Here is a 25,186-nt window from a genome sequence, read left to right as displayed (position 1 = left end):
ATAACTAAATGCATAATCGTCACACCCCTAGGGCAAAAAGGACACGAAGGCAAAATAAGTGAGGCAGAGAAAAGAGGTGCTGATGCAGAAAAAATGTATTTATGTGCAACAAATAATTAAGCAATATTAAGAAATGTATAAGTGCTCAATAAAAATATTGACATGTCTTTTTAAAAACTTGTGCAATAAATAAATAATCCAAATCCACAATTGCACACATCCACCTATCAAACTGTGGAATAAAATGTTTCCCATAAAAAAATCAGTGATGTTTTAATGGGCTGTAGCAGAACAGGTGCCTCCAACATTTAACCTCTACTGTAACCATCTGAAGAGTACAAACAAAGTTTTTTGGCTTCCACAGCAGATCTGCATGCATAGCAGTATCTCTTTTTAAAAGTTGCCCTGTTCAAGTATCCACAAGCACTAAATTAACGTGTCTGCTCAAGTGTGAAAGCATCCTCATTACTGTACATTGATCTGCAAAGTGAGAACATTTAAGGAATAAACCCCAATGAAGTAGGTTTGTTGTATAATTTGGTAAGTGGATGGAAGAGAATATGACAGCATATAAATGCCTATCCATGAATGTTTGACCAGCTATTCACCAATCCATCCATTTTCTAATCGTTTATCCTACTCAAAGTTAAGGGCAGTTGGTGCTTAGCTTAACAGCATTGTGTACTAGATGATAACTAAATATGGAGAGCAGGCCAGTTAATCATAGCACACATTCACGCATACCAGTTGCATACTGGGCATGTTTATAGTTGCTAATTATCTTTGGGATGTGAGAGGAAACTCCTTTAAAATTCATTTAAGATGCTTAGCCTAAACATATCAAAAAATAGTTTTGGATGCACAGGATAAGAACAAAAATAAAAATTAAAGAAAGCTTCATGAATTAATTTAGTTGAAGGTAAAAAGCATGCTCTTTGTGCACTGGAATGAATAATAGAAAGCATTCCAGTTCTGTTTTTGCAGTGCACCCCAGTTTATAAAAATTACAAAGCGCATCAAATTTTCTTACCAAGTTTAGTGAAGTAATTACACTCAAGTTCAGTGTTCTTATCAAGGCAGAGGAAATATCCTTTGAGGACGACTAGGACACGTAAAGTGAATGATGCCACGTACATACTGAGGGTCATTATGTCCAAGAAATTCCACCAATCAAAGAGGTAGTTGCGTAAACCTTCAATCCACACCTCCTTGCATTCAAACCAGAAAAATCCTAAAAATCAAAGGTGTTTATATGAGAAATGAGACAAAGAATAATTATTTTAAAAACACTTATTGCTGTTCTGGAATTTTTAACAGAACGGCCTTCCCACAACTAAAACATGTACAGTTAGGTCCATAAATATTTGGACAGAGACAACTTTTTTCTAATTTTGGTTCTGTACATCACCACAATGAATTTTAAATGAAACAACTCAGATGCAGTTGAAGTGCAGACTTTCAGCTTTAATTCAGTGGGTTGAACAAAAAGATTGCATAAAAATGTGAGGAAACTAAAGCATTTTTTTAACACAATCCCTTCATTTCAGGGGCTCAAAAGTAATTGGACAATTGACTCAAAGGCTATTTCATGGGCAGGTGTGGGCAAGTCCATTGTTATGTCCTTATCAATTAAGCAGATAAACGGCCTGGAGTTGATCTGAGGTGTGGTGCTTGCATGTGGAAGATTTTGCTGTGAACGGACAACATGCGGTCAAAGGAGCTCTCCATGCAGGTGCATGGAGCTGCGAAAACAGAGAAAACCCATCCGAGAAATTGCTACAGTACAGCAAAATCTACAGTTTGGTACATCCTGAGAAAGAAAGCAAGCACTGGTGAACTCAGCAACGCAAAAAGACTTGGACGTCCACGGAAAACAACAGTGGTGGGTGATCGCAGAATCATTTCCATGGTGAAGAGAAACCCCTTCACAAGAGCCAACCAAGTGAACAACACTCTCCAGGGGGTAAGCGTATCGATATCCAAGTCTGCCATAAAGAGAAGACTGCATGAAAGTAAATACAGAGGGTGCACTGCAAGGTGCAAGCCACTCATAAGCCTCAAGAATAGAAAGGCTAGATTGGGCTTTGCTAAAGAACATCTAAAAAAGCCAGCAAAGTTCTGGAAAAACAGAACAGATGAAACCAAGATCAACCTCTACCAGAATGATGGCAACAAAAAAGTATGGAGAAGGCGTGGAACAGCTTATTATCCAAAGCATACCACATCATCTGTAAAACACGGTGGAGGCAGTGTGATGGCTTGGGAGTGCAAGGCTGTCAGTGGCACTGGGGCACGAGTGTTTATTGATGATGTGACACAGGACAGAAGCAGCCAAATAAATTCTGAGGTGTTCAGAGACATACTGTCTGCTCAAATCCAGCTAAATGACGTCAAATTGATTGGCGGCGTTTCATGATACAGATGGACAATGACCCAAAACATACAGCCAAAGCAACCCAGGAGTTTATTAAAGCAAAGAAGTGGAAAATTCTTGAATGGCCAAGTCAGTCACCTGATCTTAACCCAATTGAGCAGGCATTTCACTTCGTGAAGACTAAACTTCGGACAGAAAGGCCCACAAACAAACAGTAACTGAAAGCCGCTGCAGTAAAGGCCTGGCAGAGCATTAAAAGGGAGAAAACCCAGCATCTGGTGATGTCCATGAGTTCAAGACTTCAGGCTGGCATTGCCAGCAAAGGGTTTTCAACCAAGTGTTAGAAATGAACATTTTATTTCCAGTTATTTAATTTGTCCAATTACTTTTGAGCCCTTGACATGAAGGGATTGTGTTAAAAAATGATTTAGTTGCCTCACATTTTTATGCAATCTTTTTGTTCACCCCACTGAATTAAAGCTGAAAGGCTGCACTTCAACTGCATCTGAGTTGTTTCATTTAAAATTCATTGTGGTAATGTACAGAACCAAAATTAGAAAAAAGTCGTCTCTGTCCAAATATTTATGGACCTAACTGTAGGAAACATCTGAATACTGGACCTAATGTTCAGCTTATTTAAAATATAGTTAAATATTAAACTCTATTTCAAAAAAGATCAGCAAATAAAATAAAATATCACCAAAGTCAATCCATACATTATCCAGCTGGTTTAATCTAATTCAGGGGTCATTGGTGCCAGATCTTACTTCAATTGCACCAAGCATTTGTCCTTATGGGACCCATTTTCAGACACTAATTAATCTAGCACACGTGTTTTTGGGGTGAGGGAGAAACCTGGAGCAACCAGAGAAAAATGGCCACAGAATATGCAAAGATCATACCTGGGCCAGAATCAAAGCCCAGGGTGCTGGATCTGCATCATCAGAATGTTTTCCCCTATTATTTCTTTTCTTTCAGCATCTCTCCCTAAGAATGATTTCCATCCAATAAAGACATCCACCACATAAAACCAAAACCTTAGGCAGTTTGGCTGCCCTACTGTGCTTGGATTTTTTTTTAACCACTTCTATAGACAATACCAACTCATCTATCCTATGAAGCTATATTCTGCCCCACCAATAAGTACATAAACCAACTATATTTGTATTTTGACTTATTAATAAGACATAACAGAATATTGATTTTTTTTAAAATTCCATGTTCATTTAGAAGTGGCAGCTGAACATACCCAACACCCAAATCATGTGGAAAGAGTTCTTCAAAATGGCTTCATCACGTGTTGAAAAGGTACTTCGATTTTTCTCCATAATGATGGATTCCAAAAGCAAAATGACAAGAAACCAAAGGTAGGATGCCGAGTGCAGCAGAAATTTTATTACTGGTATTTTTAAGATTTGTCCAACCTAAACAGGAAAAACCATACAGGATTATTTTTTAACAGAAATCATTTGGGTAGCAGTAAGTGTAACATTAGGGTTGCACAGGCAACAAAGCATTTAACAACACACAGCACTAAAATGCATTATGAGATCAGATAGGATTTGAATTAATATCTAATAAGGACACCCATTCAGATTATCCTAATCTCAAAGACATCAGGTTGTTGTAATAATATTCTTTCACATGTAATGATGCAGCTATCCTCAAGACTGTGGGAAATAGGATAACAGAAGATATGACTTAGGAAAACTGTTACATGTATTTGCACTTTCTCAAGACAATAGGTGGCATCTTGTTGAGGAAAGTGATGAATACATTAGGATTCCTACATTTTTCTCATTTGTTCTGGTTCGAGGTGCCCATCACCATTATAATTATTTAATGACATCAATGGATTTAACAGTTGGCATTTGAGTCTGTTCTGGCTGGCTCACCTCCTTTCCACAATAGCAGCCTCCCCACTACCACCTCCATTCATGTCTTGTTTGCCTGATTATTAGCCTCATTAGACAACTCTTAGTGAAAGTCTAGCTTCCCTCCAAAACTCCATAATGGCTGCAGATATCAACTGCTTCTGTCAAAACAGACTTTCATAATATCTACTTCCCTATGTACTATGGTGCCTGGGGCAAATCTATTCTATTGATTACAAAAGTAAAATGAAGCTCTTAACCCTCATCTGATGCTTTGCCTTTATTTACTGGATAATGTAATGTCTCTCATGTTCTTTGATGAGGCCAAACTCTGTTTCCCCTGAGCCCTAATACATTTCTTTAGAACTCATTCATTCATCTTCATTGCTTTCCCAAACTTCTAGTGACTATGACACTCTAATGAAGGACCTCTTCCACTGCAGAGTGGATTAAATATGCTTCTTTACCAGTGACAGCTGGCTTATGCACTGCAGCTAGAAATGTCCTTAGTTCCTGTACCCTTGGGCCTTTCTTTAAGCATCATTAATTCAGCACATGGGATGAATTTCGTGGAAAGTTACAATGAATTTCTGCACGGAGTACACATTATAATCTGTAATGGTTTGGGACAACAGGTTGAAAATCACTATTAGTTGCTCTGTAATATCTCCTAGTCATTGGGGCATTAGCAAAATCTCCTTCCGAGGACCCTGGAAAATCTTTTTACTTGCTACTGCTCATTAGTATTATTAAGACCAAACTAAACCAAGTTTTTCATTTGTTTGATACTGGCTCTTCCCACTGCCCTCTCATACCTTCACATATTGTACATGAGTTAATTCTTAAGTACACCCTCACATCTTTTTGATTGCAAAATTTTTTCTTAAAATTTTTATTATATTGACTTTGTGGATATAAACCCTTTCTTTCAAAAAAAGGACAACATTTGATTAAATAGGATTGTCATAATGAAAATGAGCATTTATAAAAATACAATAAGGTTGAACAATGCATTTCCGTTTCTTCACCACATTATATATAGCTACAGTGCTTAAGTAAGGGCAATTCTGAATCAGATCGGGATGTGGCAGAGTGCACTGACTCTTTTTCTCCCTTTCCTGCAGACTATTCACGGGAGATTCCACCTGGCCCACTTGATGTCACTTCAGGGTCCGAGCCCAAAGAAGAAGAAGACCTTGCCGGCTCCAGCCCCTGCGATGTCACGTCCAGGCTCAAGCCTATGGTTGAAGACCCTTACGAGCAGGACCCCTTTGATCTCATTTTCTGTCTTCCCCTTTAAAAGTCTCCACTTTGCCCTATTCCCTCAGTTCTGTTTTGGACTCGGTTTTGTGCACATCAGTGCTGTTAATATTTTTTCAACTTTACAGCCAGGATACCAAATATACGGGTGGCTTCCCCAAACCTTGTTATGACTCAGAGTGGAGTTTGTGACACTGGCGTAGTCAGCAGGATCTTTGCATCCCAGAAGAGAAGGGGACAAGACCTGCAAACCCAGGTGGAAGTGTCCTGGGGATGAATTTTCAGACAGGCAGGGTGCCCGCAATTCAGGAGGATCCGGTGAGAGCTCCGTTCCTGCCACAAGTGACTGGACAACTCAGGCAGGCCAGGGGGTGTGCGCAATGGGCTCACAGACTTGGGCCGCCCTGGGGAGCAGGGGGGAGGTGAAGGAGGCTTATTATGCTCTCCCGGGGAAGAGTGCCCGTCTCCTTGTGAAGTCAGAATCCCAAGTTCCACCTAGGGATGCCCCAGACTGGCAGGTGAAGAAAATAAGACAGTGGAGACTTGACCCAGAGTGGCTGACCCACAAGCAGACCTGGTCTTTATGGGCTGCAGTAGGGCACTGGTTATGGCCAGGGGAAAACACACCCTACCAATTAGTGGAGTAGGTGGCTTGTTACCTGCTCCTAGAGGCACTACCCCACGGCTTCGTCCAGCCAGTCTGGGGAAAAGACTTTATCAATATGAAAGGTCTAATGAACCTGGGGAAGCATAACGGTTCCTTAGCCGAGCTCAGACGGGGTATGTTCCTAAACCTAGTTCCCCCCAAACCCCCCGCCCCCCCGCCCATACAACCCAGAGCTCGTGCCGCGTCCTCAGAGATACGGGTGCGCAATCCACTTGGAGGCGAGGAGGAATGCAGATGGAGGGGGGGAGGAGATGGTGCACTCTGAGGAACCCCTTGGCAGTCCCACACACAGGTGTGGCAATCATAAATGGGTTCAAAACCAGGGCCTTATTCGACTCCAGCAGCAACATTACCATTGTTGCCCGCCAATTTGTGCTACCGCGACAGTGGTTAAAATTTAAGACCAGTACAACCTATGTCCACGGAGACATCCACTGGTACAGGTCTGCCGTCTGTATCATCAGTTGCGGGGATCGGTACGGAAATTAACTGTGGTGGTCCACCCGAATCCACCACATCCAGTGATACTGGGCGGGACTGGACTAAAATTAAAAGTGGTGAGACACATACCACTCCTGGGTTTAACTAGTTGTAGACGGAGATGAGCTGTCTCAAGCTGCCCCCATGCTGTGTAGCCAGCCAGTGAAGAGAGACGAAGCGGCCTCCCTGAGTGATGTGGCAACTCCCGGACCATCACAAGCTGATACGTCATCCTTCAGCGCCGAGACAGAGCGGGAGGAAACCACGCCCCTTGAGGTCGGCCCAGACCCTCTCTCCCTCTTACAGTTTCAATTTAGAGAAACACCGGCTTCGTTTAGATCGGAAAAGTGGAATGATGATTCCCTTAAATTTGCTAAAAATGCAGTGGTCCTTGTCAATGGCCAGCACACTCACCAGTCCATGCCACAGGGTCCTCCTTTCTTTTAAAGAACAGCCTTCTGTATTGTGTAGCTGAGCATGAGGGACAGGAGAGAAAGTTGCTGCTAATCCCGCGGACCTTCCAGAGGCAGGTCTGTGAGTTAGCACATGCCCACCTCCTAGGTGGCCATTTGGGCACCGAGAAAACCCTGGAGTGGATCAAGCTCCACTTTTATTGGCCGGGAATCAATGAGGAGGTTTGTCGCTTTTGCACTTCCTGCCCGGAGTGTCAATTGCGACAAATTCCTAGGAAGGACCGTGCTCCTCTATTCCTATTCCCCTAATTGATGTTCCCTTTCACAGAATTGGGGTTGATTTAGTCGGACCCCTAGAGCCCATTTTAGTCCTTGTGGATTATGCTACAAAATACCCCGAAGCTCTTCCGTTGCGCTCAGCTACTTCTAAAGCCATCACACGGGAATTAGTAGGGGTCTTCGCGCGTGTTGACATCCCTAAGGAAGTCCTGATGGACCAAGGGACGCCTTTTACCTTGGAGATGTTCAAGGAGACTGCCAAGTTACTTAAAATAAAGCATCTAAAGACCACGGTGTATCATCCTCAAACCGATGGTCTGGTAGAGAGATTAAATCAGACTCTCAAGAAAATGCTTCGTAAGGTGGTCAGCAAGGATGGAAGGAACTGGGATCAACTCCTCCCCCTTGTTCTTTTTGCCTATCGTGAAGTCCCACAAGCCTCTACAGGGTTCTCCCCTTTTGAATTATTGTATGGGCGACAACCCTGGGGCATATTAGACATTTTAAAAGAAGGATGGGAAGAAGAGGCTCTTCCCTCTACAAACATTTTGGAGTATATAGATATATAGATTGGGTAAAATTCGGCCCCTTCTTAAAAGACACATGGAAAAGGCTCAAGCAGCACAGGTCCGTTATTATGACCGAGGGATGTCTCTCCGGGAGTTTCGCCTGGGAGATCGGGTCATGGTCCTAGTACCTACCTCCCACTCTAAGTTACTAGGCAAGGTCCTTATGAATTTAAGGAGAGGAAAGGACTCATTGACTATTTGGTGAGTCAACCCAATCGTCGGCCGAAGGAGCAGGTTTAACATGTAAATCTGCTGAAACTGTGGAAGGACAGGGATCCTGATCCCTCCTTCAGTCAGTCCCACTCACTTTTTGCTCACGTGAGTAGCCTTAACTTCAGTGCGGATTTAAGTCTCAGACAGCGACGGGAACTGGAAACAATTATCCTGTCCCGTCCTGGAGGTAGTGAGTGAAAACCCTGGAAGGACCTCTCTGATTGAGCACAACATTGCGACAGAGCCCGGGGTTTTAGTCCGAGAACGCCCGTATCGTCTTCCTGAGGCAAAAAGAGCTACAGTGGAGCTTGAGATCAAACACATGGTGGAACTAGGAGTAATAAAGGAAAGACATAGTCCCTGGTCCAGTCCCATCGTCTTGGTCAATAAGCCTGACGGGAGATGGAGGTCATTTTGCAATGACTTCAGTCTGGTTAATCAAGTCTCCCAATTTGATGCTTATCCAATGCCACAAGTGGACAACCTCCTCGAAAGACTAGGATAAGCTCAGTATTTGACCACGCTGTACATGACAAATGGGTACTGGCAGGTTCCTTTAACGGACTCCGCGAAGGTTAAGACCGCGTTTAGTACCCCTAGCGGACACTAGCAGTATCTAGTATCTATTCCAGCACATGGACGGAACACCTACAGCAGGTAAAAGTGGTATTGCGGACACTGGGTGAGGCCAGACTTCGGATTAATCCAAAGAAATGTTTGAGCAATTGAGTGAAGCCAAGTATTTAGGCTACCTGGTAGGGCGGGGTACTGTGAAGCCACAGTGCTCCAAAGTAGATGCCATTTTGAAATGGCCCCGTCCACGAACCAAGCGGAATGTCCAAGCCTTTATCGGGCTGGCGGGGTACTACCTTCGGTTTGTGCCCCAGTTCTCAGACAGCAGCACCCTTGACTGATTTGACAAAGAAGAGAGCCCCAAACATTGTGGTATGGACTGACAAGATAGGAGCTACATTTAGTGACTTTAAGCAGGCCCTTATGTCCACACCTGTTTTGAAAGCACCTAACTTTTCTTTACCTTTCATCCTCCAGACGGACGCTTCGGACACAGGCCTGGGGGCCTTGCTGAGCCAAAGTGTCAACGGTGTGGAGCACCCCATCATGTTCATGAGCTGGAAACTGTTGAACCAGGAGACCAGGTATGTGGCGGTGTAGTGGGAGGGTCTGGCGATTAAATGGGCGATTACTCACTGAGGTACTACCTGTTGGGCATAGAATTTACCCTTGTCACGGACAATGCACCTTTACAGTGGATAGCCCTGCACAAGGAGTCGAATCCGTGGGTCACCTGGTGGTTTCTTGACCTCCAGCTGTACAAGTTTTCGCTCGTTAATCGTTGGGGCTCTCTTCACACCAACGCTGATGCTCTTTCTCAGGTTCACGACCTCTTGGTAACGGTTGCCCGACCCAATGGGTTTGGGGTGGAGGGGTGGGACTTGTAACACACGTGCACATGGGAGGCAGCTAAAGGGACTGAGTAAGGGCAGTTCCGAGTCATAGCAGGATGTGGCAGAGTGCACTGACTCTTTTTCTCCCTTTCCTACAGACCATTCACGGGAGATTCCACCTGGCCCACTTGACGTCACTTCAGGGTCAGAGCCTAAGGAAGAAGACACGTCCAGGCTTAAGCCTATGGTTGAAGATCCTTACAAGCCAGATCCTTTTGACCTTACTTCCTGTCTTCCCCTTTAAAAGCCTCCACCTTTTCCCTATTCTCTCAGTTCTGTTTTGGACTCGGTTTTGTGCACATCAGTGTTGTTAATATTTTTGCAACTTTGCAGCCAGGATATCAAATATATGGGTGGCTGCCCCAAACTTTGTTATGACTCAGAGTGGAGTTTGTGACAATATATACAGTGGGATGCAAAAGTTTGGGCAATCTTGTTAATAGTCATTATTTTCCTGTATAAATCGTTACAATAAAAAATGTCAGTTAAATATATCATATAGGAGACACACACAGTGATATTTGAGAAGTGAAATGAAGTTTATTGGATTTACAGAAAGTGTGCAATAATTGTTCAAACAAAATCAGGCAGGTGCATAAATTTGGGCACCACAAAAAAGAAATGAAATCAATATTTAGTAGATCCGCCTTTTGCAGAAATTACAGCCTCTAAACGCTTCCTGTAGGTTCCAATGAGAGTCTGGATTGTGGTTGAAGGTATTTTGGACCATTCCTCTTTACAAAACATCTCTAGTTCATTCAGGTTTGATGGCTTCCGAGCATGGACAGCTCTCTTTAACTCACACCACAGATTTTCAATTATATTCAGGTCTGGGGACTGAGATGGCCATTCCAGAACGTTGTACTTGTTCCTCTGCATGAATGCCTTAGTGGATTTTGAGCAGTGTTTCGGGTCGTTGTCTTGTTGAAAGATCCAGCCCTGGCGCAGCTTCAGCTTTGTCACTGATTCCTGGACATTGGTCTCCAGAATCTGCTGATACTGAGTGGAATCCATGCGTCCCTCAACTTTGACAAGATTCCCAGTCCCTGCACTGGCCACACAGCCCCACAGCATGATGGAACCACCACCATATTTTACTGTAGGTAGCAGGTGTTTTTCTTGGAATGCTGTGTTCTTTTTCCTCCATGCATAATGCCCCTTGTTATGCCCAAATAACTCAATTTTAGTTTCATCAGTCCACAGCACCTTATTCCAAAATGAAGCTGGCTTGTCCAAATGTGCTTGAGCAGACCTCAAGCGGCTCTGTTTGTGCTTCCTCTGCATCACTCTCGCATACAGCATCTCCTTGTGTAAAGTGCGAATGGTTGAACGATGCACAGTGACTCCATCTGCTGCAAGATGATGTTGTAGGTCTTTGGTGCTGGTCTGTGGGTTGACTCTGACTGTTCTCACCATTCGTTGCTTCTGTCTATCCGAAATCTTTCTTGGTCTGCCACTTGAGCCTTAACTTGAACTGAGCCTGTGGTCTTCCATTTCCTCAATATGTTCCTAACTGTGGAAACAGACAGCTTAAATCTCTGGGACAGCTTTCTGTATCCTTCCCTAAACCATGATGGTGAACAATCTTTGTCTTCAGGTCATTTGAGAGTTGTTTTGTGACCCCCATGTTGCTACTCTTCAGAGAAAATTAAAGGAGGAGGGAAACTTACAATTGACCCCTTAAATACTCTTTCTCATTATAGGATTCACCTGTGTATGTAGGTCAGGGGTCACTGAGCTTACCAAGCCAATTTGAGTTCCAATAATTAGTTCTAAAAGTTTTGGAATCAATAAAATGACAACGGTGCCCAAATTTATGCACCTGCCTGATTTTGTTTGAACAATTATTGCACACTTTCTGTAAATCCAATAAACTTCATTTCACTTCTCAAATATCACTGTGTGTGTCTCCTATATGATATATTTAACTGACATTTTTTATCGTAACAACCAACGATTTATACAGGAAAATAATGACTATTAACAAGGTTGCCCAAACTTTTGCATCCCACTGTATATATATCTTAAAAAAAAAACACATACATACAGGAGGTGCTTGGGTTACGACACAGTTCCATTTCTACAACAGTGATGTTACCCGAATTTTGGTGTAAGTCGAAACACACACTAGCCTAAGTCATTTACCTATCCTAACACATTTGCAAAATCATAATCTAGAACAGGGGTGCCCACACTTTTTCGGTTTGCAAGCTACTTTTAAAATGACCAGGTCGAAATGATCTATTTACATTAAAATTATATATATATATATATATATATATATATATATATATATATATAGATAAATAGATAGATAGATAGATAGATAGATAGATAGATAGATTAGAAAAATATGGAAACTAGTAAGATAAATAACAAGTAATAAATATTTTTAGTATAGCAAAGGAAATATCTTGTGCATAATACAGCATCAATAATTAAATATAGTCAACTAGCACTAAATGACGAAATTATTCTACAGAATGATAATCAAATACAACACCAACTGGTTAATCTCCATCACAATGTTAAAATATTGTGTTTATTAATAATAAGCAGTATTGCATTGTTAATGTGGGAAAAAAATGCAAGAATCTGCAAAATATTTATAGACAGACTTAATCCCATCAATTTTCTACAAAATCATATTTGCAAAAAATGGGAACCCAAAAGAATTGTGACCAAAAACAAGACACAAGTACAAGCATTCAGAATGGCCATAGACACTTGATTACAGTACCTTGGATCTGGGTGCAATCCAGTAGATCAGACAGAGCAAAGGCATTGTAATGAAAATTCCCACGGAAACTAGAAGCTTCCACAGGGTGTGGCTTCCACGCCATCCTGACAAATTACCACACCAGATAGAGGACAGGACTTGCTGGCAGATGGGATGAGCCACAAACTGTAGCAGAGAGAAAAGAATATTGACATAAGAGTATGATTTACCTAGAGGACATAGTCTTGAGGTAAAATAATCTCTGTTGCCTTAAAACATCATTTCTGTAAAATACTTTTCATTTCATAAGCTTGGATGTTTTCTGTAATTACTAAAAAAGTTGGAAGAATTTAGGACTTTAATCCAACTATAATTGCAAAGCTGACTTGTTAGTCATTTGTACAAAAATAAAGTAAAACATTTATAAACTGTTATCAGGCTTCCTCTATTCACTTTCTCACCTCAGTATCTTGATGTGGCCACTGCTCTACTGCCAAGCTGTTATATTGCCAATGAAAAAATCATTTGAGATAAAGGAAGTATTGAAATCATCGGATGGAAAGATTCTGACATCAGATTGGACGGCTGAGCATTGACATTACTGTATAATGCAATGATGCTGGTGGGACTGGACTGGGACTGTGTCGGACTTTGATTTTTGTCTCTTGCAATTAACAGTGGACCTCTCAGAGGTTTATTTTCTCCAGTGATGCTGGTGACTGGAGTTTTTTAGCTTCCCTCTTCTCATTCACCAACCGGCCATAGTTCAACAATTAATTAATGGACAGATATTCATGGTTTCATTTTATGTTTATCAGTGTCTAATTTGTTTTTGTGTGTTTTAACAAATTTCTATTTTTGTGTACTCTGTATTTAGTAAATGTATACTTGCAATTTACATGACAGCTTGTCACAGCACTCTGTACCTGAACTCAGAGAAGAACTCAAAAATGAACCAAAATGAATTGTGTAATCTAGTGTTTCACTATGTGTCAGTTTTTTGTGATTTATAGTCTTGGATGTCCAAATAGCCACCAGACGCAATAGCAGGATTTTATAGAACTGTGCATTTTATGTCTGTCTGCATCTTTTTGTCCTGCGCTTTTGTGCTCCGTTATTCAAAAACTTGATGCGGACGCTTCCTATGTGATGGTGATGGTGGAGCTTTTTGAAAGGTGGTCTGTGGGCTTGGTTTAGGTGGCTCATGAAATTTGATTTTGGTCTGGAGTTTTAGCGAAGCCAGTAGTTTGGGCTACAGGGTCACATTTATCTTGGTGCACTTTACTTGTTCCTTTTGGCAAATTCAGTGTCTTCTAGATGACACAATGGTTAGCAATGCTGCCTCATTTTTCCAGAGCCCTGGTTAAATTCCCAGCACAGCCTCCACCATTGTAGAGTGTGTTAACTCTGCTCACTCCACTTGCCTTCCTCATCTGCAAGTTAAATTGATACACTATGCTGACATCTTGTGAACAACCACTTTCATATATTACTGACCCCAGGAGGATTGGAAGGCACTTTTCTGCATATTTTGATATGGTCTCATTATCACATTCTCCTCGACCTTTTGCATTTATTAACCCTGCTGAATGTTTTAAACACCATCTACCCATTTTCTTTATTCAATTTACCAATTAAAAGTGACAGGTGAGTCTTAAAATATTTTCTTTATTTTACTATACCAGTCCTTCCAAACTATTAATTTTCTTTACATGGGTGTCCTCCTTCAACATCAGGAGGAAGACAGCAGCTCAACCTAGGAGGTACGTTGGTCCATCAATGGGCATTCTTATGTACACCCCAACAACAGGACAGTTTAAAATCATAAATGAATCTATTAGCATGTGACTGCTAAATGAAACCAGAGGATTTAGAAGAAAATTACATGCACTTTTAACAGTTTTTTTCAAATTTTCCTGTTCAAATACAAGATCATAGTGGAGGACCAAAAATTAGCCATGTACAGTGCAACAGTCCAGTGAAATGCACAGATACACACTCAGTGACACTCTGCACACTAGCCAATCTACTGTGCAGGTCTGTGGAAGGCAGGACTACCCAGAGAAAAACTATGCAAAGAAAGAAGTGAGGAACATTTAATTCTTTTAGCTTAGCGGACTTCATTGGTTGATACGTTTCATTATTTAAGTCTAAAGGGATGTCTATCCTTGTATTTAAATAGAGGGTCACTTTTTGAAATCTGCAGAGAAATTGGAAGTTGGGACCTGACTTTGAAGCAATTACTTTTTGGGGTGGTCGAAAGTATGACATTGTATAATTCTCCAGAAATTTCCTACAATACCTGAATTCATGTTTTACAATGAAAACTTTTGTAACAGGCCTGGCCAACCACACTACAATATCCTTCTATATAAAAGCGGTCGGGTGTCCTTCCATCCCGTGAGTGCTACGCAGGCGTGGAGTTTCACACACGCCCCGTCCGTTTTGCAATGCACGATGGGATTTGTAGTTTCGTTTTTCCAGGTAAAAGATGATTTTCTACTCCAGACTGTGCGATATCTTCTTCTTCCTTCTTACTATATGAAAGCGGTCGGGATTGTCCTTCCGTCCCGTGAGTGGAAAGCGTAGCGGTATTCCGCTTATCACAGACTTACTATTTGCAGCTTGCGGTACGAAGCGACATGATGTGAGCAGAGTTCTGGTGCTCCCATCGTTCCCGTGCTTTTGTGCCGATGCGCTGGAAAAATAGACAAAATGATGTCTCTGGAAATAATTAATGTTGATGGAGTACAAATGCCTCACCGCATAGTAAATATCAGGGGGGTTCAAAAGGGCGACCTCAATATAGAAAAAAAGTTTAAATTTCATCACAAAAATAACAGAAACTACGAGTATTAATGTAATACCGCTCAAATGCAATATAACCAAATTAATGAGTTTGTATAAAATATCAAATTGATCTACATATTGAATTGCCTTAAGAAGTGGTCAACTTAAAAGGTGGGTCAGCCTAGTTTAGAATAATTTCCAAAGGCCATAACAGAAGTTACAGAAAAATATATTTATATAATTGGTTATTTGTATGAGAAAATTATTATAACCACATCAAAATTGTAGACCCTATATTTTATTATGTATGAAGATGTGAGTGTTAGGAGTTAAAAAGCTCATGCATACCCTGTGTGAGCCACAGACCACCATTATCTCTCAGGTTAGTGTGCAGGAGAGTTGAGCAGAGTGAGCCCCTTGATAAGGAGGGGAATGTAAACTCTTGGGTTGTAAATAATGGGTGAGCACTGGGAAACAAGGTAGAGGCTGTCAGACAGATATGATGAACAGTGAAGACTTTGATACCCACCCAGCCAAGAGATAATGGTACATTAATTAGAGGTAGTAAAATATTGAGGAGCCAGATGAAGATGAATAATGACTTATGTGATAAGTCACACCGGTGTTTTCAGTGGTTTGCTCAATCCTTTTGGAACCGAGTCTGTGCGCCATACAATAAATCTCCTCTCCTCTCTGTGGCCTGTCCTAAGACTCCAAGTGTCTTCTTCGTGGGACCGAGGGAGCCCGTGCCGCGTCAATCTGCTTTGACAACGTCCACTATGTTACAGAAACTCTGCACTTCATGCATGTCTGCAAAAGCTTGATTAGTCTAACACTGGCATCTTTCCGTTTGTCAAATGATCTAGAAGGTGACATAAGGAGGAGAAGACTATGCAAGTCATCCAATTATTGTTGTCACCCAAGGTCTTATTTGTATACAAATAAATCTGCATGTTTTAAACTGTATAATTTAGAATGACTCTCATGCATCATAAAACAGTTAAAAACCATTCCAATAAGTAATGTGTTTTTGCTGTGTTTGGCTGGTTAAAGATCTTGGGCCTCTGGATTATTTTGTACATACTATTCTGTGCATATTATTTATCAAAACCAGAAGGAGTAAGTGATAAAAGTTGAATCCAGATTTCTTACTAGGACTAATCTTGAAAGAGAGCGTCACAGTGATGGAAGATTATCACAGCACTGCAGGCTTTCATTGTATACGGTTGAGCTACAGTTTGTCTTGTGGATACAGGAAATTTGGATTAAAATGAGAACTAAAGCAGTACAAGCAAACATCCGAGAAGATGGAGTTTGTAGAATAAGGGACAACTTGTATAAAAGCCAAGCAAATAAACTGGTTCCAGTGACCCAAAAGATCAGATACTGTATCTTCACAAAGGCAAATGATGAAATTATAAGAGTAATGAAATGAAACGGGGGACTTGCTCTTAATCAAGAGAGATATATTTGTAACCAGCGTCACCTAGCAAACAGAGGAGATCCCAGCAAGGATACTGGATGTGACCAAAACAGAAAGAGTAACAAGTGGAAAAAGCATCACAGAAGTTTTTTCTGCCGACCTGTGAAGTTCCTGCCCTCACAACATTCAAACTCGGTTTGAACAGTTATGGATTTGAAGCAATTTTTAATAGTGACACATAATTTCCTTTTGTATAATCATTACTCTCAAAATGCAACACATTATATGGTTTATTGCAGTAAAATGTGAGCCCTACAGCACTTAAGGTTCAATGTGAAAGATGCTGTATTCCATTAATATAAATTCAATATTTTACAATGATGTAACTCTAGAGGCTTCCGCTTCTCTATTAATAAGGAGAACTCTAACAGGAGTTATCCTGCCAAAGAGTTTTTCTTCACTTGGGCCTTCGTTTCAGCACATTTCCATAAAAGGAACTGAGAAGTCATACCTGTTTCTGGTTTAGGGTGACTGCCAATCTCAGCCGTGCCAAGTTTGGAATGCCTTCCTCAAATCCATGCTCATCCAGCTCTTCATCACTATCCTCACCACAGTTGTTGAGAACAGTTGTCACTTCACTTTGATTGCGGCACATTCCTAAGAGTTCCACAGCAAATTCTTGACAAATGTTTTCCAGTTCCAGGTACTGTGGCTGAAACAGAGCAAAACATCCATTCAGTCAGCAAATATGTAACAGCAAAATAAAACTAATTAAATATTCTGCAGAAAATTTCTGTTCCTTGAACATCTTGGTGGCTCCATGCATGCACTGGTTATTGGTGCAAGTGCAACCTTAGAAAAGGACAGAATGGTTGTCACATGCGCCGTTTATAGCACCTCAGTGACTCCAGAAGATTTATATGATGAACTATATAACAATTTTCAGAACTCACAAGGTAAGCAGTGACAGATTTTCTGGAGAAGATTGTTCATTATCATCAAGAATTGTTAACCATGACAATAAAAGGTGGCTATTTAATCGTCATCACTGGTTAGTCACTGTTATGATAACACAGTAAATGACTTTTTTCCTCATCTGAATTAAGGCAAATTGTATTAGTATTAAGTATTATAGTGCTAATTACATAAGATTTTAAGCAAATTTATTTTTGTTTGAAGATATTTTTCCAGTTTTAGTGGTTTGGGATTCCATAGTTTATTTGTACTATCAATACACCAGAAATGTAGAATTATATTGTGGGTGTCACATCCAGGTGGTAGTGGATAGCACAGAATGCCACATCTTCAGAGACGTATGCTATAGTCTTGCGCTGGTCACGGTCTGTGTGTTTTTTGGCTTTGCACTCCATTTTCTTAGAGGTGTCCGAACTTTTTGAGAATTTCCAGAGCTGTTAAGTGACTCTGATATTCTGTAGTGCTAGGCAAAACTAGGGAGTTCCAGCATGTTCTTATTATCAAAGAGGGTAGACAGACAGTCTTGTATGGTGTGTTGCATACATGTTCTGCAGGATACACTTACAGAGTTAGGTGCTCAGCTTAGCAGTAAAACTGACAAAGTTGTCTTCTACAAATTTGCATTTGTGATGTAAGGTTAGGTGTGACTGGGACTTTTTTTTTGGGGGGGGGTTATATATGTTATATGTTATATACATCTATAACACACATTTAAACATATGCATTATATACACATATATACACAATCTACACATATATTATATATTATATTATTATTTACGGTGATTTGTAAAAGCTTTTGATAAGGTACCACATGAAAGGCTAGTGATCAAAAATAAAAGAACTGAAAATTCAATACCTATAGTGTAAAACTGGCTAAAACACGGAAAGCAAACAATTTTGGCAAGAGGAACTTTTTCCAATTTATGTAATGATAAAAGTAGGATAAACTCTAGGAATGCTTGCTGCTGGTCAGGTTTGGAGACAATACTGAAAATGAATGATTTAAAAAGACCCTCAAATCAACTTACATAAGTTCAGTACAAATGGGTCTATAATTTAATTTTTTTTCAGTCTCTTCAACTATATACAGTATATATATATTATATATCTTCTTCTTTCGGCTGCTCTTGCTAGGGGTTGCCACAGCAGATAATCTTTTTCCACATCCTCCTGTCCTCTGCATCTTGTTCTGTTACACCCATCACCTGCATGTCCTCTCTCACCACATCCATAAACCTCCTCTTACGCCTTCCTCTATTTCTCTTCCCTGGCAGCTCTATCTTCAGCATCCTTCTCCCAATATACCCAGTATCTCTCCTGTGCACATGTCCAAACCAACACAATCTCACCTGTCTGACTTTGTCTTCCAACTGTCCAACTTGAGCTGGCCCTCTAATGTATTCATTTCTAATCCTATCCATCCTTGTCACCCCCAATGCATATCATAGCATCTTTTACTCTGCCACCTCCAGCTCTGTCTCCTGCTTTCTGGTCAGTGCCACCGTCTCCAACCCATATAACATAGCTGGTCTCACTACTGTCCTGTAGACCTTCCCTTTCACTTTTGCTGATACCCGTCTGTCACAAATCACTCCTGACACTCTCCTCCACCCATTCCACCCTGCCTGCACTCTCTTCTTCACTTCTCTTCCACAATCCCCATTACTCTGTACTATTGATTACAAGTATTTAAACTCATCCACCTTCACCAACTCTACTCTCCTCATCCTCACCATTCCACTGACCTCCCTCTCATTTACACACATGTATTCTGTCTTGTTTCTACTGACCTTCATTCCTCTCCTCTCTAGAGCATATCTCCACCTCTCCAGGGTCTCCTCAACCTGCTCCCTACTATCGCTACAGATCACAATGTCATCAGCAACATCATAGTCCACAGGGACTCCTGTCTAATCTCGTCTGTCAACCTGTCCATCACCATTGCAAATAAGAAAGGGCTCAGAGCCGATCCCTGATGTAATCCCACCTCCACCTTGAATAAATCCGTCACTCCTACCACAGACCAGACCACTGTCACACCTCTTACATATCCTGTACAACTCTTACATACTTCTCTGCCACTCCCGACTTCCTCATACAATACCACAGCTCCTCTCGAGGCACCCTGTCATATGCTTTCTCCAGGTCCACAAAGACGCAATGCAACTCCTTCTGACCCTCTCTAAACTTCTCCATCAACATCCTCAGAGCAAACATCATATCTGTGGTGCTCTTTCTTGGCATAAAACCATACTGCTGCTCACTAATCATCACCTCACTTCTTAACCTAGCTTCCACTACTCTTTCCCATAACTTCATGCTGTGGCTCATCAATTTTATTCCCCTGTAGTTACTGCAGTCCTGCACATCCCCCTTATTCTTAAATATCGGCACCAGTACACTTCTTCTCCACTCCTCAGGCATCCTCTCACTTTCCAAGATTCCATTAAACAATCTGGTTAAAAACTCCACTGCCATCTCTCCTAAACACCTCCATGCTTCCACAGGTATGTCATCTGGACCAACGGCTTTTCCATTATTCATTCTCTTCATAGCTGTCCTTACTTCCTCCTTGCTAATCCATTGCACTTCCTGATTCACTTTCTTCACATCATCCAACCTCTTCTCTCTCTTGTTCTCTTTATTCATTAGCCTCTCAAAGTACTCTTTCCACCTGCTCAACAGACTCTCCTCGCTTGTTAGTACTTTTCCATCTTTATCCTTTATCACCCTAACCTGCAGTACATCTTTCCCAGCTCAGTCCCTCTGTCTAGCCAATCGGTACAGGTCCTTTTCTCCCTCCCTAGTGTTCAACCTCTCATACAACTCATCACACGCCTTTTCTTTAGCCTTCGCCACCTCTCTGTTCACCTTGCGCCTTATCTCCTTGTAAATTTCTGCATCTCTCTGACTATTCCACTTCTTCTTTGCCATCCTCTGCCTCTGTATAATCTCCTGTACTTCCCCATTCTACCACCAGGTTTCCTTTTATTCCTTCCTTTGCCCAGATGTCACTCCAAACATCCTTCTTGCTTCTGCTGTAGTTTTCCAACTGTCTGGTAACTCTTCACTGCTACCCAGTGCCTGTCTCACCTCCTCCTTAAGCTCAACCTTGGAGTCTTCCTTTTTCAACTTCCACCATTTGATCCTTGGCTCTGCCCTCACTCTCTTCCTCTTCTTGATCTCCAGCGTCATCCTACAGACCACCATCCTAAGCTGCTTAACTACACTTTCCCCTACTACTACTTTTCAGTCTTCAATCTCCTTCAGATCAACTCTTCTGCATAGGATGTAATCTACCTGTGTGGATCTTCCTCCACTCTCGTACGTACCCCTATGTTCCTCCCTCTTCTTAAAATATGTATTTACCACAGCCATGTCCATCTTGTTGGCAAAATCCACTATCCTGTAACTTTCTTCATTCCTCTCGTTGACACTATACCTACCCATCACCTCCTCATCTCCTATGTTCCTTTCATCAACATGTCCATTGAAATCCGCTCCAATCACCACTTTCTGTCCCTTTGGGTACACTGTTGATTACTTCATCCAAGTCACTCCAAAAATCTTCTTTCTTGCCCATTGCACACCTAACTTGCAGTGCATATGCACTAACAACATATATCATCACACCTCCAATTACCAGCTTCATAATCATTACTTTGTCTGACACTCTTTTCACCTCCAGAACATTCTTGACATGCTGTTCCTTTAGAATAACCCCTACTCCATTTCTCCTCCCATCCACACCATGATAGAACAATTTGAATCCACCTCCGATCCACCTGGCCTTACTCCCCTTCCATTTAGTCTCTTGCACGCACAATATATCAACCTTCCTTCTCTCCATCAATTCTGCTAACTCTCTCCCCTTACCCATCATACTGCCAACATTCAAAGTTCCTACCCTCAGTTCAGCTCTCTTTACTTTCCTCCTCTCCTCCTGCCTCTGGACACGTCTCCCCCCTCTTCTTCTCCTTCTTCTTCTTTTTCGGCCAACAGTAGCCCAATTTCTGCCAGCACCCTGTTGGCTAACAGTCCTGGTGGGAGTCGTTATTAACCCGGTGCTCAACTGATCCGTTATGGAAATTTGTATTGTCGCCCTCATATTGATTTGGCAAAATTTTACACTGCATGCCCTTCCTGATGTAACCCTTCCTATTTATCTGGGCTTGGGACCAGCACGAAGAAACACACTAGTTTGTGCATCCCCTGTGGCTGGGGATATACACACATATATATACACTGCTGAAAAAAATTAAACACTTGTTAATGAGAGTATAGCATCATGTCAATGAAACTTCTGGGCTATTAATCTGGTCAATTAAGTAGCAGAGGGATTGTAAATCAGTTTCTGTTGCTTTGGTGTTAATGAGGGGCAACAATGAGACGACCCCCAAAACAGGAATGGCTTAATAGGTGGAGGCCACTGATATTTTTCCCCTCCTCATCTTTTCTGACTGTTTTTCCATTAGTTTTGCATTTAGCTACGGTCAGCATCACTACTGGTAGCATGACACAATACCTGGACCCCACAGAGGTTACACAGGTAATCCAACTTATCCAGAATGGCACATCAATACATGCCATTGTCAGAAGGTTTGCTGTGTCTCCCAGCACAGTCTCAAAGGCATGGAGGAGATTCCAGGAGACAGGCAGTTACTCCAGGAGAGCTTAACAGGGCTGTAGGAAGTTATTAACTCATCAGCAGCACCGGCACCTGCTCCTTTGGGCAAAGAAGAACAGGATGAGCACTGCCAGAGCCCTACAAAATTACCTCAGGCAGGCCACTGGTGTGAATGTCTCTGACCAAACAATCAGAAACAGACTTCATGAGGGTGGCCTGAGGGCCTGATGTCCTCTAGTGGGCCCTGTTCTTACTGCTCGGCACAGTGGACCTCGATTGGCATTTGCCATAGAATATCAGAATTGGCAGCTCCACCACTGGAGCCCTGTGCTTTCCACAGATGAGAGCAGATTCATCCTGAGCACATGTGACAGACATGAAAGTGCCTGGAGAAGCTGTGGAGAACGTTATGGTGCCTTTAACATCATTCAGCATGACCAGTTTGGTGGTGGGTCAGTGATGTCTGTGGGAGGCATATCCATGGAGGGACGCACAGACCTCAATGCGCTAAACAACGGCACTTTGACTGCCATTAGGTATCAGGATGAAATCCTTGGACCCATTGTCAGACCCTATGCTGGTGCAGTGGGTCCTGGGTTCCTCCTGGTGCATGACAATGCCCGGCCTCATGTGGCAAGGGTATGCAGGCAGTTCCTGGAGGATGAAGGAATTGATGCCATTGACTGGCCCCTACACTCGCCTGACCTAAATCCAATACTGTAGAACACCTCTGGGACATTATGTTTCTGTCCATCAGATGCCACCAAGTGGCACCTCAGACTGTCCAGGAGCTCAGTGATGCCCTGGTCTAGATCTGGGAGGAGATCCCCCAGGACACCATCCATCATTTTATTAGGAGCATGACCAATGTTGTCAGGCATGCATACAAACACTTGGTGGCCATACAAACTACTGAGTATGATGTTGAGTAGCAGCAATGAAATTTTGGCAAAATGGACTAGCCTGCCACATCATTTTTTAACTTTGATTTTCGTGGTGCCTTTGACTTCGGCCCTCTGTAGGTTGATAATTTTCATTTCCATCAAACGATGTGGCATCCTTTTGTTCCTAACACATTACCCAACCTATATCAATACAGATATCCAGCATGATTTATTTTCCCTTTTATATTTAATATATATAAATCCTGGGATGAGATATTTTTAAGTCCCACCCTCCTCTCAACCATATTCAACCACACATACGGTACTCTCTCCTCCCATTCATGTGTATGCCATTGACAGACACAGTTCCTGCTCTCTTAGCTCTTATACATTTTAACGTTTTCCTCACTTTAAGTTCCCAATTAAAGAGGATATATTATTTCCAAATCTTATTGAAGAATTTCTTCACGAAGGGTTATCAACAAAAAAAATGAGTACATGGGCAATCCTAGCACCAAAAAACAATGAAGTCAAATGAACTAATGCCAAAATTGACAATCAGTTACACAGCAAATTGGTTAAATGCGTATCAATAGACTATGCTGGAACAGTTGGCGGTGATCATATGGAAGATGAAAACATCAACTTACAATATCCCGAAGAATATCTACAAACGTTAACACCGTCCGGTCTTCCACCACATGAATTACTGTAGAAAGAAGGATGCATCCAAGAAAGGTAATGTAGCACATCTTCCGCGGATAACATTAGACAACAAAGGAGATCTTGATATGCCATTCGTATTTAAATGTTAACAGTTTTCCGTTAGAATAGCTTTTGCAAAGACAATTAACAAATTTCAGAGCCAAACATTAAAAAAAGTAAGTTTATTTAACTATCTATCTAGAGAGAAACTAAATTCAATCACGGGCAGTCATACGTTCCATTGTCACAATGAAAGTCCAAACACAGAATCAATATTCAATGCGATGATGACGAAAATTTAATTTTATATGGATGGTGCTTTAAAGTCCATCCCCACTGTGGAGGAAGCAATTGATCTTCTTAAGAGAATGCAGGAAATGTTAGCAGCTTCAAATCTTAGGCTCCACAAAGTGGCCTCTAACAAAACTGAGGTGATCGATGTGTTCTTAATGGAAGATCAAGCCAAGGATCTACAAAATCTTGACTTGTTTGTGGATGACCTACGTGATCAGCAAAGTCTTGGTGTGAGGTGGAATATTATGTCAGACATTTTTACATTTTACGCACCTGAAATTGAGACCATAAACTCACAGAGGAGTACTCTCAACGGTCAATAGTCATTTTGACCCACTGGGTTTCCTGGCACAAGTTACTATCCGGGGATGCTAACTTCTCAGAGAACTCTCGAGACATAACAGTGATTGGGACACCAACCTTACATGCATGCATGAACAATGGGTGCAATGGCAGAGTTCACTGCAGTGCCTCAGAGACATTCAAATACCCCGTATATATTCTGCTATTCCTGGAACTACGTGCTGCAGTGCTAGCTGTGGAAATTGTGGAAGTCATCAGTGAGGAAATATATCTCCAGCTAAACTCCACTAGTTTTTATACAGACAGTAAGGTGGTTTTGGGTTACAATAATCCAGATGTTTCAGTGTCTATGTAAATAATTGGGTGCAACAAATCCGGCAGTCTTCTAAACCTGAACAGTGGCATTATGTGCCAAGAGATCAAAATCCTGCTGACCATGGTTCACACTTCATTTCAGCCTCCAAGCTCTCCAGTTCAACATGAATTACTGGACCTCCCTTCCTTTGCCTTCCACTAAAGAAAATGACAGAAGAACAAAATAAATTTGACCTCATCAACCCAGAAAGCGATGTAGATATCCGGCCTGAAGTGAACTCTCTGTCCACTCACGCCTCTGAGAGTCACTTAAGCTCAAAACGGTGGGAACGTTTCTCTAGATGGACATCTCTAGTCAAGGCTGTGGGTCGTCTCTGCCACATTGCTGACTGCTTTGGAAATCAAAAACAAGCAGAAGGCTGCCATGGCTGGCATATTTGTAAGATACGCATCTCAGATGGATCATTCATAAAGGCTGAAAACTTAATCATCAGAAGTGTGCAGCATGAGGTTTATTTAAAGAAATTGGATGCATTAGGGCAAAATTGGACCT

At 41.7% G+C, this 25,186-nt stretch overlaps 1 protein-coding gene across 1 annotated transcript in view; it reads right to left on the bottom strand.

Annotated features, from left to right (window-relative positions):
• Window positions 1-25,186, bottom strand: part of LOC120523949 (short transient receptor potential channel 2-like) — a 45,569-nt gene that overhangs the window by 10,643 nt on the left and 9,740 nt on the right. The window contains exons 3-6 of the mRNA XM_039745684.1: window positions 17,039-17,239; window positions 12,336-12,500; window positions 3,624-3,798; window positions 1,031-1,231 (exon numbers count right to left, since the gene is read on the bottom strand). Coding sequence (XP_039601618.1) covers window positions 1,031-1,231; window positions 3,624-3,798; window positions 12,336-12,500; window positions 17,039-17,239 — 742 coding nt within the window. The remainder of the gene's footprint in view (window positions 1-1,030; window positions 1,232-3,623; window positions 3,799-12,335; window positions 12,501-17,038; window positions 17,240-25,186) is intronic.

Source organism: Polypterus senegalus, chromosome 2, assembly GCF_016835505.1.
Source record: "Polypterus senegalus isolate Bchr_013 chromosome 2, ASM1683550v1, whole genome shotgun sequence".
Taxonomy (NCBI): Eukaryota; Metazoa; Chordata; class Cladistia; order Polypteriformes; family Polypteridae; genus Polypterus; species Polypterus senegalus.
The sequence above is the reverse complement of the archived record's forward strand: the minus strand, read 5'-3'. Positions and strand labels throughout refer to the sequence as shown.